General features: G+C 33.3%; 1 protein-coding gene across 2 annotated transcripts in view; it reads right to left on the reverse strand.

Annotated features, from left to right (window-relative positions):
• Positions 1-15081, reverse strand: part of LOC145258244 (uncharacterized) — a 94948-nt gene that overhangs the window by 21107 nt on the left and 58760 nt on the right. For both annotated transcript variants that reach the window (XM_080116218.1, XM_080116217.1), the window contains 10 exons: positions 14752-14805; positions 13329-13490; positions 11663-11770; positions 9207-9314; positions 8354-8461; positions 7473-7580; positions 6297-6350; positions 3243-3296; positions 2755-2808; positions 472-525 (listed from right to left, as the gene is read on the reverse strand). In XM_080116218.1, the coding sequence (XP_079972344.1) occupies positions 472-525; positions 2755-2808; positions 3243-3296; positions 6297-6350; positions 7473-7580; positions 8354-8461; positions 9207-9314; positions 11663-11770; positions 13329-13490; positions 14752-14805 (864 nt within the window). The remainder of the gene's footprint in view (positions 1-471; positions 526-2754; positions 2809-3242; positions 3297-6296; positions 6351-7472; positions 7581-8353; positions 8462-9206; positions 9315-11662; positions 11771-13328; positions 13491-14751; positions 14806-15081) is intronic.

Below are 15081 nucleotides of genomic sequence, written 5' to 3' on the forward strand. Positions count from 1 at the left end.
TTCATACATAAAAAGCTGAATTTATTTTAAACGGTAACATCCACACACACAGAGTTTATTTTTTTATAAGTAACACAAAGCGCACAAAAGCGAAGTTCAATAGAATATATTATTATTTTAATAATGACAATTATCGAGAGTTTATATATATATATATATATATATATGTGTGTGTGTGTGTGTGTGTGTGTGTGTGTGTTTGTGTGTGTGTTAAATAAAATGTTCATAATTAAGCATCGTTGCATCAATTTTCATTAATAATCGATATAAAATATATTTTTAATATAGTTAACATCATACACATATATTAAATTGCTTAATACCATTATAGATATAGCTAATATTATATATATATATATATATATATATATATATATATATATATAGAGAGAGAGAGAGAGAGAGAGAGAGAGAGAGAGAGAATGAGGGGAGATTAATACCATTATTTACTAAAATTCAAATGCTACTTACTTGAGGTCCGGGAAGACCGGGAAGACCTTGTAATCCACGATGTCCTTTGCTTCCCTGAATAAAATATGACATAAATATTAATTTAAATTATTATAATAAGACGAAGAAGAAAAAGAAGAAAAAAGAGAATGAAAAGAAAACGAAGACAACAACAACTGCAACAAAAATACAACACCCCTCAAAATAAAATGCAGCCATTATTAGCTGTGATAGGGGGGGGGCAACGTAGTTGTGTTAAAGATATGCCGACTGGAATAGCGTATGGGTCATCCATAGCGGACAGATCTAATACCCTGCAGCTAACAATGCTTTGTGGAAAATCCAGAAGGAGCCAACCTCAGTATCAGTCGACATCTGGTCATCTCTGTCTCTACCTCCGTGGCAAGCACAATCGGAGCCTTGAATTTATGGAGTGATGATAAAAAAATAGTTGGTTTCGTCCATGTGCAACTACTATTCCATTATGTTCTCTGTTCCAGACCTTTTCTGACTTCGTATGCAACCGATGAGTTTTGCTGCTCTTGGTATCGGAAGAAGAAGTGGCTGTGATCTTGCGTTCTCTCGAATAACTATGTCCAGCAAAAAGGACTTCTTGCAGACCAGACAATCCTAAGATACACTTTTCGTGGTCTCTGTGAAGAAGTCCGATTCGATCAACAACAACATTCTTAAAGTCCAACCCTCCTAAACAGGGGAGGGCAGTGGCAACTTCTGTTCTGATAGGACAACCTAAGGCAGATTGTTTTGGTATTCATCAGTATTAGAGTAAGACCCAGATAAGGGGGACTCTGATTAAGCCCAAAGGCGCCTACGTCGGGATCCGACGACATCTGGTCGTTTTTCAAGTGCGTCTATGGACAAACTATCGCAATGCAGATTGAAGATATCAACGTTTGCGTTGGCACATCTGACACCGCTATTCAATTCCTACCGATGCCAACTTGGCGACATGGAGCAATCGCTGATCCCAGTTGATCGCGATGTCGAGGATAATCTGAAATCCTTCAGGAACATGAAATACTTCAAACCTATGGCCATAGACTCTACGATATTATTATTTTTATTATTGTTACGATCTAGGGAATCAACCACAATAGTCAACCTTTAAGGTCCTTTCATTCTATCTGGTCTTTCACGAATATTTTAAGTGTTACCAGCTGAGCATGATGTCATTTTATAATTTTATTATTATTATTATTATTAGTAGTAGTAGTAGTAGTAGTAGTAGTAGTAGTAGTAGTAGTAGTATCGTTTTTCTTCAAACTAAAACATACTTATCTCAGTACACTCGTGAACGTAGTTTCAAAATATGGTTACGTGCGTCTATCTCCAAAACCTTTGTAAAATTTTGTGACATATTTTCATCCTATGGCCATATGGCGTGTACGCATGCCCCACGATATTAGTACACTATTTTTTGTATAAGTGGCTAAGTAGTTAACAACACGGTCTGACAACCTAGGTGTGCCAAGTTAGAATCCAGTTCGTTCCACAGAAATACTATCATTTAAGAATGTTAGCAAACTTTACGTTGTCCTTCCTGTAAATACCCGATGTCTTCCTAGAAAGAATTCTAATTAGCATGATATCGGGGAAACGAATGCCAACAATGATTCATACAAAATGAATGTATGATGTTTAATTAAAAAATTACTTTTTTTTGCATTACATCTTTGGCGATTGGACGATCTCTTAGAAAAATAATGTAAAGGTGATAGCGTACGTATGCACATGGAATTGTCTTAATTATTGTGTAGAATTTTTCATCATCTCCAAGTTCTTGATGAATGATACTGAAGAGTTTATGAAAATGTTTGTGATTACTTGCGGGGTGGGGGCGTGACACACCCGACGAGCGCACTAATGGTGACTTTTACGTTGATGATACATTAAAGAAAAATTTGACTTCGAACTATTTTGCATCCAAACAGAAGTATTAGAGATGGAGTAAATGAAATTCCAGTTCAGATGACATGGAGAGTTGCTATGTACTTTGCCTTCCCACAAGGGCAGACCTAGACAGCAGGGCCGTTTGTTTTTTTTTAATGCGGAGAAAAAGAACAAAATTTTAAAATTGTCTAAGTCCTGAAGGATTTCTCCTCCACTAACTGAGAACAAAGAATTAAACTGTATCATCAGAACAGATACTTATGGGCAACTTCCGATTCTGAAAATATCTCCATCAATATATTGCCAAGAACATCCGCCATTTTTTTCTGATATTATTTTTAAAATACATTAAAAGAGAACAACTTTTATGTACTTATTAAAATTGTTACATACCTTCAAACCAGCGGGTCCACGAGGTCCGTCACCGCCCATGGTGCCTGAGGGTCCCTAAAATTGATTAAACAGAAAAACAATATTTTAAAATATAGTTTAGAAAGTCATTGCTATCTATTATTATTAACTAAATTGAATAAACATTTGTTGCTTTAAGGTTTTTATATATATTTTAACCACACAAAATACATGTTAAAATATTCATCCGTTTTGAAATTGATTTATATTTTTTATCCGTTTTAATTGCTCTAAATAATGGCAATTTACACTTGACTTATCAAGTAACCAATCGATAAAGAAAATTATATTTAAATTTAAAAGTTGATAAGAACTGACAGAATACCGTTGACCAATATTAGTTTTAAAAGGATCTCCTGAGGAGACAATTTACTAAAGAACAACGCGCCATTTTCTATTATTATTGATTTGCGAGAGAAGAAGCGGGATGACTGAAAGACGAAGAAATTGTACTGAAATGGAATACTTACAGGAAGACCACGAGCACCAGCCAAACCAGCGGGTCCAGGAGGTCCAACATCACCCTAAAATATAATATACATGTATCCGTTAAAAATTTTATAAAAAATACATAATAACAGTTTTTTCGCATAAAAATACATAATAACAGTCAAACAAAAGTATATTCTTCTCAATAAAAAATAATAATATCTACTGAGACCTATGACCAATCTGCATAATTCACTCTTAATGATGATATTTATTTTTAATGAATAAATGACTCAGGATTAGTATTAAGAACAATTACTCTTTGTTCTTACGTAAAAATATTACCTTCAAATAAATAAGACGAATGTCTTCTTATTGCAATAGTAATTGTCCGCCAACTTATTTTTCAAATCTATAAAACGAATCTATAAAACAAATCTATAAAACGAATCTATAAAACGAATCTATAAACGAATGCCACTTTTTGAAAAATAGTTATTTAAATTTTACTGTTTTATTTAACGAACTAAAATTATTTCGCATTCGAATAATTAGTTTCAAAAATGGATAGTTGGAATTATTTTATTTTCACGATATCAGCTTTGACCTTTTGACTAAGAGCAAAGTGTAGTTTCTGTTCGATATCACATTTAGTTATTACTGTCTTCTATCAATAAACAATATCTACTGCGTCGGTTGCAATATTTTCAAATGATTTCATTCTGTTCTGTTCTACCTGCTAGTTATGCCTGACCGACCCAATATGCGTGCATTCTGCCAGGAGAAGAGTTATTTTAACTTGGTATAAAGGATTCTATAGTCCAAAACGATATCCATTACGCCATTCCACGCCACACCCCATATATTTATGACGACAACAGCAAAACTAACAAAGTTTAATTCAAAAATTTCCAAACATGAAATTATTTCGTTTCTGAATTTTTGAAATGAAGACTAACTATTCGTATTATTTCGAATCTTCGGACTACTGTTCTCATCTTGGGTGCTATTTTAACAATGTTTCGACCGCTGAAATATCTGACCTTCTTCAAGTGTAACTTGTCAAGCTTGAAAACCTTTCTGTCTAACTGCATAGAATTTCGAACGGTGCCCTGTATTTATTCCACGGAAGAAACATGATTTGCAATCGTATTTAAATAATTTGCAATCGTATTTTAAATGCCGCTGCACTGAGGATTGAACCGTCAACGTCCAGAACAGAGTACTTTATAATTAAATTTTTCCAAATACTTTATCTACTATAATCGGGAGTCCTTCCGGACAATTATGGTATGATTTTAGGAGTCTTAATTTATTTTGTTTTATCGATAAACAATCTAACTACTTATCATTATATATATATATATATATATATATATATATATATATATATATATATATATATATATATAGTCTTAAAAACGTTGTGAAAATACCACTCAGAAAACAGTAGTCCAAAGAATCCAAATAATATGGATGAAATTATTTTGTTGCAATCTCAAAATACACTTGTGTAGGATATCGAATGGCGTCCTTAGGGATTTTTTCCTCTAAGCACGAGCAGTGTCTGGTTTTAGCATCATACTTATTCCCTCAGGTGCATCCAATCAATCTAAATAATTCCTGGACCACATGCTTGCAGCTTTGCTACTCAAAAGTCACGTTGACATTCAACAATCAACTCTTCATCTTACTTCTTCTACTAAGATACCCAATCAGGATGAATACTTCTCTGGTATGCTGGTTCACAAATTTGTAACTCTGTATGATATTTCTAATAAATAAAGTCATTTGCTACAAACTTGTGATTTGGTTGCATACTTTTCCAACGTCACCATCAGGGAGGTGATAGTGGCTTAGTGGTTAACGATACGGACCGACAAACTGGGTGCCTCAAGTTAGAATCCAGTTCTTTCCACAGAAACACTTAAGAACATTAGCAGTCGTCATCTGACCCCTCACGTAAGTATCTGACATCCTTTTAGAAAGTGTTCTAAATAGAAAGATATTGGGGAAACAAATACCAACAAAACCATCGGGAATGATGCTCACAACAATGCCACTATCAGCCAATAAAGTTTTACAATTAATTGATGTTTTCTTTTTTTTTTTTTTTCTTTTTTTTTTTTTTTTTTTTGCAAATTGAAGTATACAACATTTAACCTTGTTAGCTCCGATGATCCTATTTTAGTACTAGAAATATAATTAATCATACTTCAGCAACATCTGTATTTTTCAGAGATATCTATAATAAATATAAATAAAGTCATAATGATTGGAGTGTTTTTCAAATATTACACCTATTGTATCATATCAGGAGCACTGATGTCTCAGTTTTTAGTGTACTATAAGAATATAAAGTGGAAAGATATAATCCATTTTATATGTTATTCAATCAAAATCGTTTGAGTAAGTATCATTATAACTAATCTATATTTACATAAATAGTACAGGGTGTCCATAAAGTCTATTTACAATTAAAAATATTATGAAGATGAGATATCTTGACTATGGTTTTGTTTTGATTAGTTTTTAATGAAGTTTTATTAGCAATAATATTTTGTGTTGTAGACATTAGTGAACCCCTATAAAACAACGATGGCCATCTGATCGTCCTGGAGGGATGATGAATGGCGCGCACTTAATTGTGTAGCAGGAGTTGCACAATCTGTAACCACTCCTCTCCTGAGTCTGCACTGTTTGATTCCAGTTGCAAGAAGTCTACAACGACTGGAAAGGATGCCGAGATAAGCGGAAACCACATACAACTCCTGGTATTCCAAAATGGTCACCCATTTAGTACTGGCCAGGCCCAACGCGGCTTAACTTCGGTGATCTAATAAGAACAGGTGCGTCAACGTAATTATGCCGTATAAAACAGGTGTTCCTCAAAAGAACGCTCAAAATTTAAAAAATAATAATTGCAAAGAGACTTTATGGACAATCTGTATAAATGAATTCTGTAAGTGTCCTACAAAGGCCATATTTTAGTATTTTATCTACAAAAGGTGATGAAGCAAAGAATAAAACCCAGCAGAATAGGTTAAATACACACAAACAATTATCGATCGATTTTATAGAATTAAAATACTCACTTTCTCTCCTCTGATTCCGTTAGCACCTGCAGATCCGGCGGGTCCAACTGGTCCCTGTACGAATTTAAAAGGGAAAACTTTAGTATAATCTGTTTGCAGAAATAAACATGCATTGAAATAAATACAAATTCTTTACATAAATTAACTTGTTAACTATTGTTATTGTTAACTATTGTTAACTATTGTTATTGTATGTTGTACAGACCATAGTCAATGTCTTATAAGCCTGAATGTTACATAACGAATGTTGTTGTTTAAATGGGAAAGCTTGAGGGACACCTAGGGGGCAGTAGTGATCATAGAACAGAAGTCAACGAAACCACGTGATTTCTGGACAGAGATTTTCACTGTTTGGAGGTGTATGTTAAGCAAAAAAAAAGGTCAATTTTTTAAACTTTGACCCCTTTTATGACCCCTTAAAATTTATTGTTTTGGGCTCAAATAAAGTTATTAAGTTAGATCCATGTCCAAGGAACTTATTTCTAAAATTCCAAGTGTTTAGACCCAAAATTGTCGGAGGACTTTGGTAGAGTTCTCAATGGTCAAATCGTTGAACTTTGACCCCTTAACAGCCAAATTTCTGGCCGAAACCCGATTACATCGATTTTCCCAAATCTCAGTACCCTGTATATCAAATTTCGAGTCTGTAGACTTAAAATTGACAGAGTTATTGCGTAGGGAAACACAGATAGATAGATAGATAGATAGATTAAACAAAAATATATAAGTATACATGAATATATATGGAAACAATATTGTGTGTCCTGTAAACTTTTTACGCAAATATTATGCAAGTATAAATCATGTAGAATATATGCATGAATATAATTACACGTAATAGTTAACTAAAGATGATCATCCCATAAGAAAACCGAAAAAACTAATAGGGAATTAATTAAAATGAATGTTTAAAAGAATATGCAAATTAGCTAGATCTTTTGCAGATGAATTCAATTCCATGACCCATATATAAGAAAATTGTATTTTCTTTTTAAATAAATAGAAAAGAGAGCTTTTAATATGAATATCAATGCCTCCAAAAGAAACACGAATTTATAGGAGTATAGCAGAAGATAGATAGAATAGATAATCTCTAATTCAGTCGTTTTGAATGTTGTGAGTTTATACCAATGTGCAAAGAAAATATAAGTGGATGGAAATAAGTATTATACTTACAGGAAGACCCATTGGTCCGGTTGCTCCAACTGGTCCTGGGTCTCCGGGGATACCTTGCTCTCCTGAACGTCCAGCAATACCTGGCTCACCATCAGCACCGGGGTTTCCCTATTAAAACAAAGAATACAAATTGGTTCATGAAAGAGTATAAATGAAATCATCAAATTAATACCAAATGAACACTGTCTGCCAAACCCGTGCCACTGTCGCATCGCTACAGCATTGCATGCCTGTGCTTGTTTTACCAGTAGTTTGATGAAATGCGTTATAATAGATTTATTACACTTGTACCTCTCAACGAAAATGATTTCGAGTGATCCAACTAGCAGCAAAATCTCACCCCTTCACTATAAGGGTCTTTAGATCCCAAAAGATTTTCTACTCTCATAGCTTTCTTGTGTTGCTTTGCCTTTGGAATTCTCCCGTACTCCCGGTTTTTTCGACTGTACCATCAAACTGTAGGCAAACGTGAACAGGTATTTTGCTGCCCAACTCCCCAACCCCGTTGACACCTTATAAATCTGAATCATATCACACTAGGTTATTATGCTTCAGTCGCAATATACCTTATTTAGTATTAACAAAAGTAAAATTTGAAATTTAGTTGATCAAATCGTAAAGGACCCTAGATGCCCGAAAACCTTTTACACTAATCATTTCTTCCCTTGAACTGCTAGACTCTGGAATCTTCCCTTCCCGATCTTCTACTTCCCTGACTTTAGTAAAATGTGAAATTTAAATGTGAAAAGATATCCCGCTGCTCAACTCCCTACATAGTTTCCCTGTAGATATGGTCCCAAATAGTATCCATTATGTTCAAGTGGTAATAATAGTGAAAAAGAGAGAGAAAAAAAAGAAAAACATGTTTAAATATTACTTACGACTGGTCCGGGTTCACCTGGGATACCACCAGTTCCGGCAGGTCCAGGCAAACCTTGGGGTCCTTGTGCTCCATCACGTCCGGCATGTCCTGGATCTCCTGCATCACCCTAAACAAAAACAAGATTTTAAAAATGAAATAATAATACGCATTAAAATCTCAGATTGTTTGAACCCGCGTCATCCAAAGACGGGGTTGAGGTCAAAATAATTTAAAAAAAAAAAAAAGAAAAAGAAAAAAGAACCATGAATTATTTGAGAAAGAATTTAATAAAGCTCAAAACATTCTTTGTTCATAAAAGTCAGTAGTTTGGGGATCACAGCCATCAAAAGAATGGTATTGTCCGAGTAAAATGGCGATCAGAAACTGAGTTACAGCTGCTTACCTCAAAATTGAGGTCGGGCGACATAAGCAGAATTTATTTAAAATGTGTACTATTGATCCCAGGAAGAACAGATAGACTGAAGGCGAGATGAACTGATAGAGAAAAGGTGGAAGTCTTTGTGCCATAACCTCATAGATTCGAGACCCTTTTGTCTCTTTGAAAATGAATTTAACTAAAGAAAGTACCTAAAATATTCTTTTCAAGTCAAAGGCGAAGACTATCTTGCTTATTTCTTATACCAAGGGAAGCAACTTTGTTCCGACAAGAAACGAGAAAGTTAATTGAATTTTGGAGGGAAAGGTGATTGAACGGAAGGTATTTATCTACAAATGTACAAAATAACATCTTACTTCTTTCACTCTTATGTCTTTCAGGCAAAGAAAATTATGTAATATTGTAGTAATTAGAAAATAAAAATCTCAAATTTACCGAAACCAAATTTTTCAAGAAAGTTCAACGATAAACTCACCTGAGGTCCGTTAGGTCCTTTAGGTCCACGTTCACCCTGAACACCTGGGTTTCCTGGCATACCACGTTCACCTTGACGACCGACAGGTCCAACAGGTCCTACAGTGCCCTAAGGATTTTAGAAAAAAAGTTGTGTCAAAGTTTAAGTAATTGATTTCTGAAAAGGATATATATTTTTTATTTCAAAATGAGAATAGAAAAATTGTTCTAAAACCAATAGGAATAGGGTATTTAATCAAAGTCTAGTTATAAAGTGACTAGTGTTATTAATTAAAAGCTATATAACAGAGCTGATACAATTCTCAAATTCATAACTCACCGCAAATGTCCCAACATAGCATTGGGCGCCATGCTTCTATAAGACGATCATAAAATGATGATTTTTTTGTTTAGTTTTTATTTGGATTATATTCTAAATAAATCAACTAAAACTAAAACAACACTGGACAATTGTCTCTAATGGACATGGAACCCGGTGTAACGTTGGGACGCGTGAATCAGTTGATGCTAAGAATTATATATATATATATATATATATATATATATATATATATATATATATATATATATATATATATATATACCGAGTGAGTGAGAAGTAACCAGAGAAATGTTTTGATAGACAATATATTATTAAATTCATACGGACTATGACAACCTGATTATTATTGACTCACTATATATATGTGTGTGTGTGTGTGTGTGTGTGTGTGTGTGTGTGTGTGTGTGTGTGTGTGTGTGTGTGTGTGTGTGCGCGTGCGTGTGTTTGTGTGTGATAATAAATTGAAATTTCTGAAACATATGTATGCATGTATAAATATTGTTAGTATTGAATTTTTTTGAGAATTGTTATGCAATATTATTTATGTCATAAATTTTGTATTCTACTGATATATATATATATATCAGTAGAATATATATATATATATATGTATGTATGTATATATATATATATATATATATATATATGCTAAGTTATATATAAAGTAAGGTATGTGTATATATTTATACATCCCTAACTCACCGCACGTATCCCAACATAACAATAGGTGGCATGCTACAGTCACTTAATTTTGTTTATTCTGCAGTTTAGTTTGTATTTGGATTACATCCAAAATAATTCAATCACGGACTAAATCACAGCAGCAACAACACCTGACAGTGATCTCAAATGCACATGAAACCCGGTGTAACCTTGACACGCGTGAGTCAGTTGATACTAAAAATTATATATTCAGGATGAGTCAGAAGTAAATAAGAAATATATTGATATTTAGGCAATTCCTTGTTATACTTAAGTGGACTATATTTGCTCAGTTACTATTGACTCAACCTGCATATATATATCTCTATTTATAAAAGGGAAAGGTTGATTGAAACATTGCTGGTAAACAATTATGTAAGTGTGTGATGAGGCTGGAGCAATGTAGAATACGCGGATGTTGCAGTGATGTGACATATGAATGAAGGTCTTGTTAATTTTCTACATCTTCGTATTTATTTGTTTGCTTATTTTTTGAGAATCAGTAACATAAATAAATCAGTAAATATAGAGTTACTATTAAATATAACCGGGTTGGTAAATGTCTTTGATAATTTCGAGAATAAAATCTCTTTTTATAAAAGAAAACAAACAAAAAAATGCCGGAAATAATAAAATGACGTAAGAACAGAAATAAAGAAAAAACAGAAAGGCAACTAGGTAAACAAAGATTTATAAAATCAATAAGACCTTCGCTCGTTTGTCTGTTTTTGTCCATACGATACTCTGCTGTTTTACATTTTAATTTTAATGTATCAGTAAAGATCTTTAATTGTTTTTCTTACTCAAAGATTTAATAACGAATCCTGGAATGTTCTTTTTGTCTTAGCAAATCTTTCTGTTGATATATTAAGGCAAAACTGTTCTATAATTGAGTCTCCAACGGATAGGAAAGAGAAAAAGGACATCTTTTCTTCGTTGCTTTAGAGTTTTCTCTGTTGATTCCCAATACATACAGATGCAATCGATACAGATGCAATCGATACATCCTCTAAGCAGATTGGTAAATGTATTAACAAAATCAGTAAAAACTTTCTCTGTTGATTCCCAAATTAAGCAGTAGTTCTACACAGTACAGATGCAATTAATACGCAATCCAAGCAGATTAGTAAATGTATAACTAAATCAATAAAGAAAAAAACTTTCCCATGGGTGCAAACACGTTCCATTACACCTGCATCATCGGCTGAAACTATCTCTTCGACTATTTGTGGCATAATAATATCGCATCTTCTGTGAGAAAATGCGATAAAAAATAAAATATATATACAGTTTTCTTATGCACTTATATATTTATCTCTATTTATATAAAGACATGTGTATCTCTGTTTATTTTTATATACAAGATCCACTCCTAAACTAATTAAGCGACTATTTTTATTTTGAAATAAATTTAGAAATCATTGTATACTTACTGGGATTCCATCTTCACCACGTGCTCCTTTCTGTCCGGGAATACCAGGGAATCCTTGGGCGCCATTGTCTCCGTTGCGTCCGGCAGCTCCGGTGTCACCACGAACTCCCTGTAAGCCATTAACAATGTGAGTTAAGATTTTACAACTTTAAGAAGTTCTTTAGTCATTTATCACAAAAAGTTAGTATAGTACCCGTAAAAAATAGTCGAAGCTATTTCAGTTTAATCAGTAAGTACTTATATTTCAGTTTAATCAGTAAGTACTTATAACACAGTCAGGAAAAATGGACGTCAAGGACGACCCAAATCTTCCCTTTTTGTTGACTACTATACCGAAATGTAAGACAGAACGCCAATCCTTTCCCAGTATTACTCCACTTACACTTGGACCTTAGATGATAGATGTTTATCAAACGGGAATCGAGTATAATCTTTTCAGTCTTTGGTATAACTCGACTGGGGGATTGAACCTTGATCTTCTAGCCCATTAATGAACACTATTCGTTATCCCAAATGGGATAGATTTTATAAAAAGTCGATCACTATTATATTAATTCAATCATTGACGATTTACAAGATAAGAAGAATAATGTCCATCAAAAATTATCTCGAATATTTCAAATTAATCGTTTGCAACTTACAACATAATAAGGATGATGAAAACTATCTCAAATAAAATTCTCATAAGCATCCAAAATAAAATCACGATTATTTTAATTAAAATATTATGGTTATGCAAGATGACTAGGATAGAACCCATAAGAAAAGATAACGACTTTTTTTTTAGTATTATTGTTAAATGTAAACAAAAAAAAATCAAAATATTTCAGCTTCTGCATGGGCTCATATAACTGCCCTTATGAACCATATGTTTCATCTGGGTATATCTAACAAACGGGACAGAATTGGTTACTCTTTTCACTTCACGTATTGAAGCGAGATCATTTTAACAGTGAATTTATGTTCAGGTAAATAAAACACATGAATATATAATAATCAAGCAGCGTAGTTAAAAATATTTCAACACGGTGATGTTGGTACTAGTAAGAAGACTTCATGCTGAGAGAGTACATTTCCTTCGACCATTTTTATGAACTTAGTAATCACAATATACATATTTCAAAAGCGATTACAAATTTATTTACAAATTTTTCCAACATTGATTTTGTTGCTCTCAAACTTAGGTATAATTCTGGTTAGTCCTAGAAGCTCCATTCTCCCATGCTTTTCCTTCTCTCTGATAAGAGGTTAGTTTATGGTTAAGAATCCCTGTCACGGAATACCGATGAGCAGCTTGGGCATTTTTTTAGGAGAAGTGTGCATTTATCATAGTAAGTCCAACTCTCAAAACACCTGATCTTGTTTTGCAAGGAAAAGCTTTTTTTTTTTCTTTTTAAGAACATGAACCTATAGGTGTCGATAATGAATGGTAAAAGAAAAGTTTTATGCACGTATTTTTTGTTAATCAATTTCACTGAATGAAACAAAAGAAAATCTCACTTTGTTTAACATATAAGATACGTGAAAATAATCACATTAAACTCTGTCATTAAAAGTAGAATTTTTAGAAGGCTCACTAATTCTAACTGCAACCATCTAAAGCCCCCCACCTCGGTTCTCCTTTTCATAACACAGTCCTTACCAATGATAGAAAACCATTTGCTTACCTTGGGTCCAACTTCGCCGGGGATGCCGACTTCTCCGGGAGTTCCAGAAGGTCCGGGTGGACCTTGAAGTCCTGGGCGACCTGTTGGTCCAGGTTCACCAGGAACACCAGCTTCACCTTGTTCACCACGGGCACCACGAATACCAGGGACACCATCTTGTCCCTACATGAAAAGCAATAACAGATTCTGTTATGAAGCGAGTAATTGAAACAGATCAAAATCTTAAAATGGATATTGAAAATAAAAAATTTGGTATTAATGGCCTGTTAGCCTGTCAAGTAATATTTTAAAATAGCATTTTCTTATGATCCTCAAGCTTAAGTTTGAAATAGTATTTTCTTTAGTCAATCACGCTTAAATTTAAAATATCATTTTTTGTTAAATATCATTTGTTTTGATTACCAAACTTATATTTTACATATCATTTTCTTTGGTCCGTCAAGTTTAAATTTTTAATAGCACTTTTTTTTGGTCGGTCAAGCATAAATTTAAAATATTATTTTCTTTGGTCTTTAAAGATTAATTTCGAAATAGCAATTTTTGGTTTGCCAAGCCTAAGTTTTAAACATCATTTTTTTTAGTCTGCCAAGCTTAAGTTCGAAATTACTCTCAAACTGAAGTTTAAAATAGTATTTTCTTTAGTCTGCCAAAATTTTAAATAGCATTTTCTCTGGTCTGTTATCTTAAGTTCGAAATAACATTTTTTTTTCTGTTAAGCTTATTTTCCATCACTAAATGTTCAGAGTGAAACGACACATTAAACCAATCGCTTCATAATTATTTCCATGTTTCTCTTTCGTGTGGATAATGACCCAGCAAGGATACTCGACGTTGCCAATCTCAAAACAAGTTCGATTGTTTGGATTATCTTTTTAAAGTTCTTTTGATCATCCAGCAACTAATTAGGTTGGATTTGCGAAAGAGTTTCAAAGTTAGGTGTTTTATTCTGTTTGAATGGCATTTTCTTGCATCTGTCAAGTTTAAAACAGCATTTCGTTAACATGTTACGCTTTTTGTAAGTCTGTTACGCTTAAATAAAAATAGCATGTGAATCGGTTTGTTACACTGATTTTTGAAACAGCATTTTCGTTAAACTGTGATCGTTTTTTCCAGTCTGTCACGTTTAAATAAAAATATTTTGCGCTTAAGTTTATATTTGACATTTTTGTCAGTCTGTCTAGCTTAAGGCTAAAATAGTATTCGCTTTTTCAATTTTTTTCACAGTCTTTATTTTAATTGTTTATTGAGTGCGACATTTTTTAATTGCCTTCAAATTTTACGGCCAATCTAGATTTATTTCTATATTAACTACTTCTAGATGACATTTTTGTTAGTCACACTCGGAAGAGTAAATATCGCATTTAAGAAAAATATTAGAATAAAAGAAGGGTAGTTTATGAATTGATAAATATGTTTTTCTTACAGGGGCTCCAACCGGTCCTGGGTCTCCTGGGCCGCCGACAATTCCAACTTCTCCCTGTAAAAAAAAAAAAGGAACATTTATATTTTTATTCAGAAAAGATACACAAAATAATTACAAAACGACGCACGAGCACGTGCCCGTGTGTAAAATTAACCCCAACCCACGTGACGAATTAAAAGGAGAATCTAGAAAATGGATGATATGCCCAACACCAGATAACATAAGCATTGTTTTTGTTTGTTTGTCTTTGTGTGTGTGTGTGTTTGTTTTTGTTGTTGTTTTTTATACCACTACTACTACAATGGCAACAGCAACTCGAGGTCAAGGGTA

This window comes from Euprymna scolopes, chromosome 33, assembly GCF_053919585.1.
Source record: "Euprymna scolopes isolate OS-2025 chromosome 33, ASM5391958v1, whole genome shotgun sequence".
Taxonomy (NCBI): Eukaryota; Metazoa; Mollusca; class Cephalopoda; order Sepiida; family Sepiolidae; genus Euprymna; species Euprymna scolopes.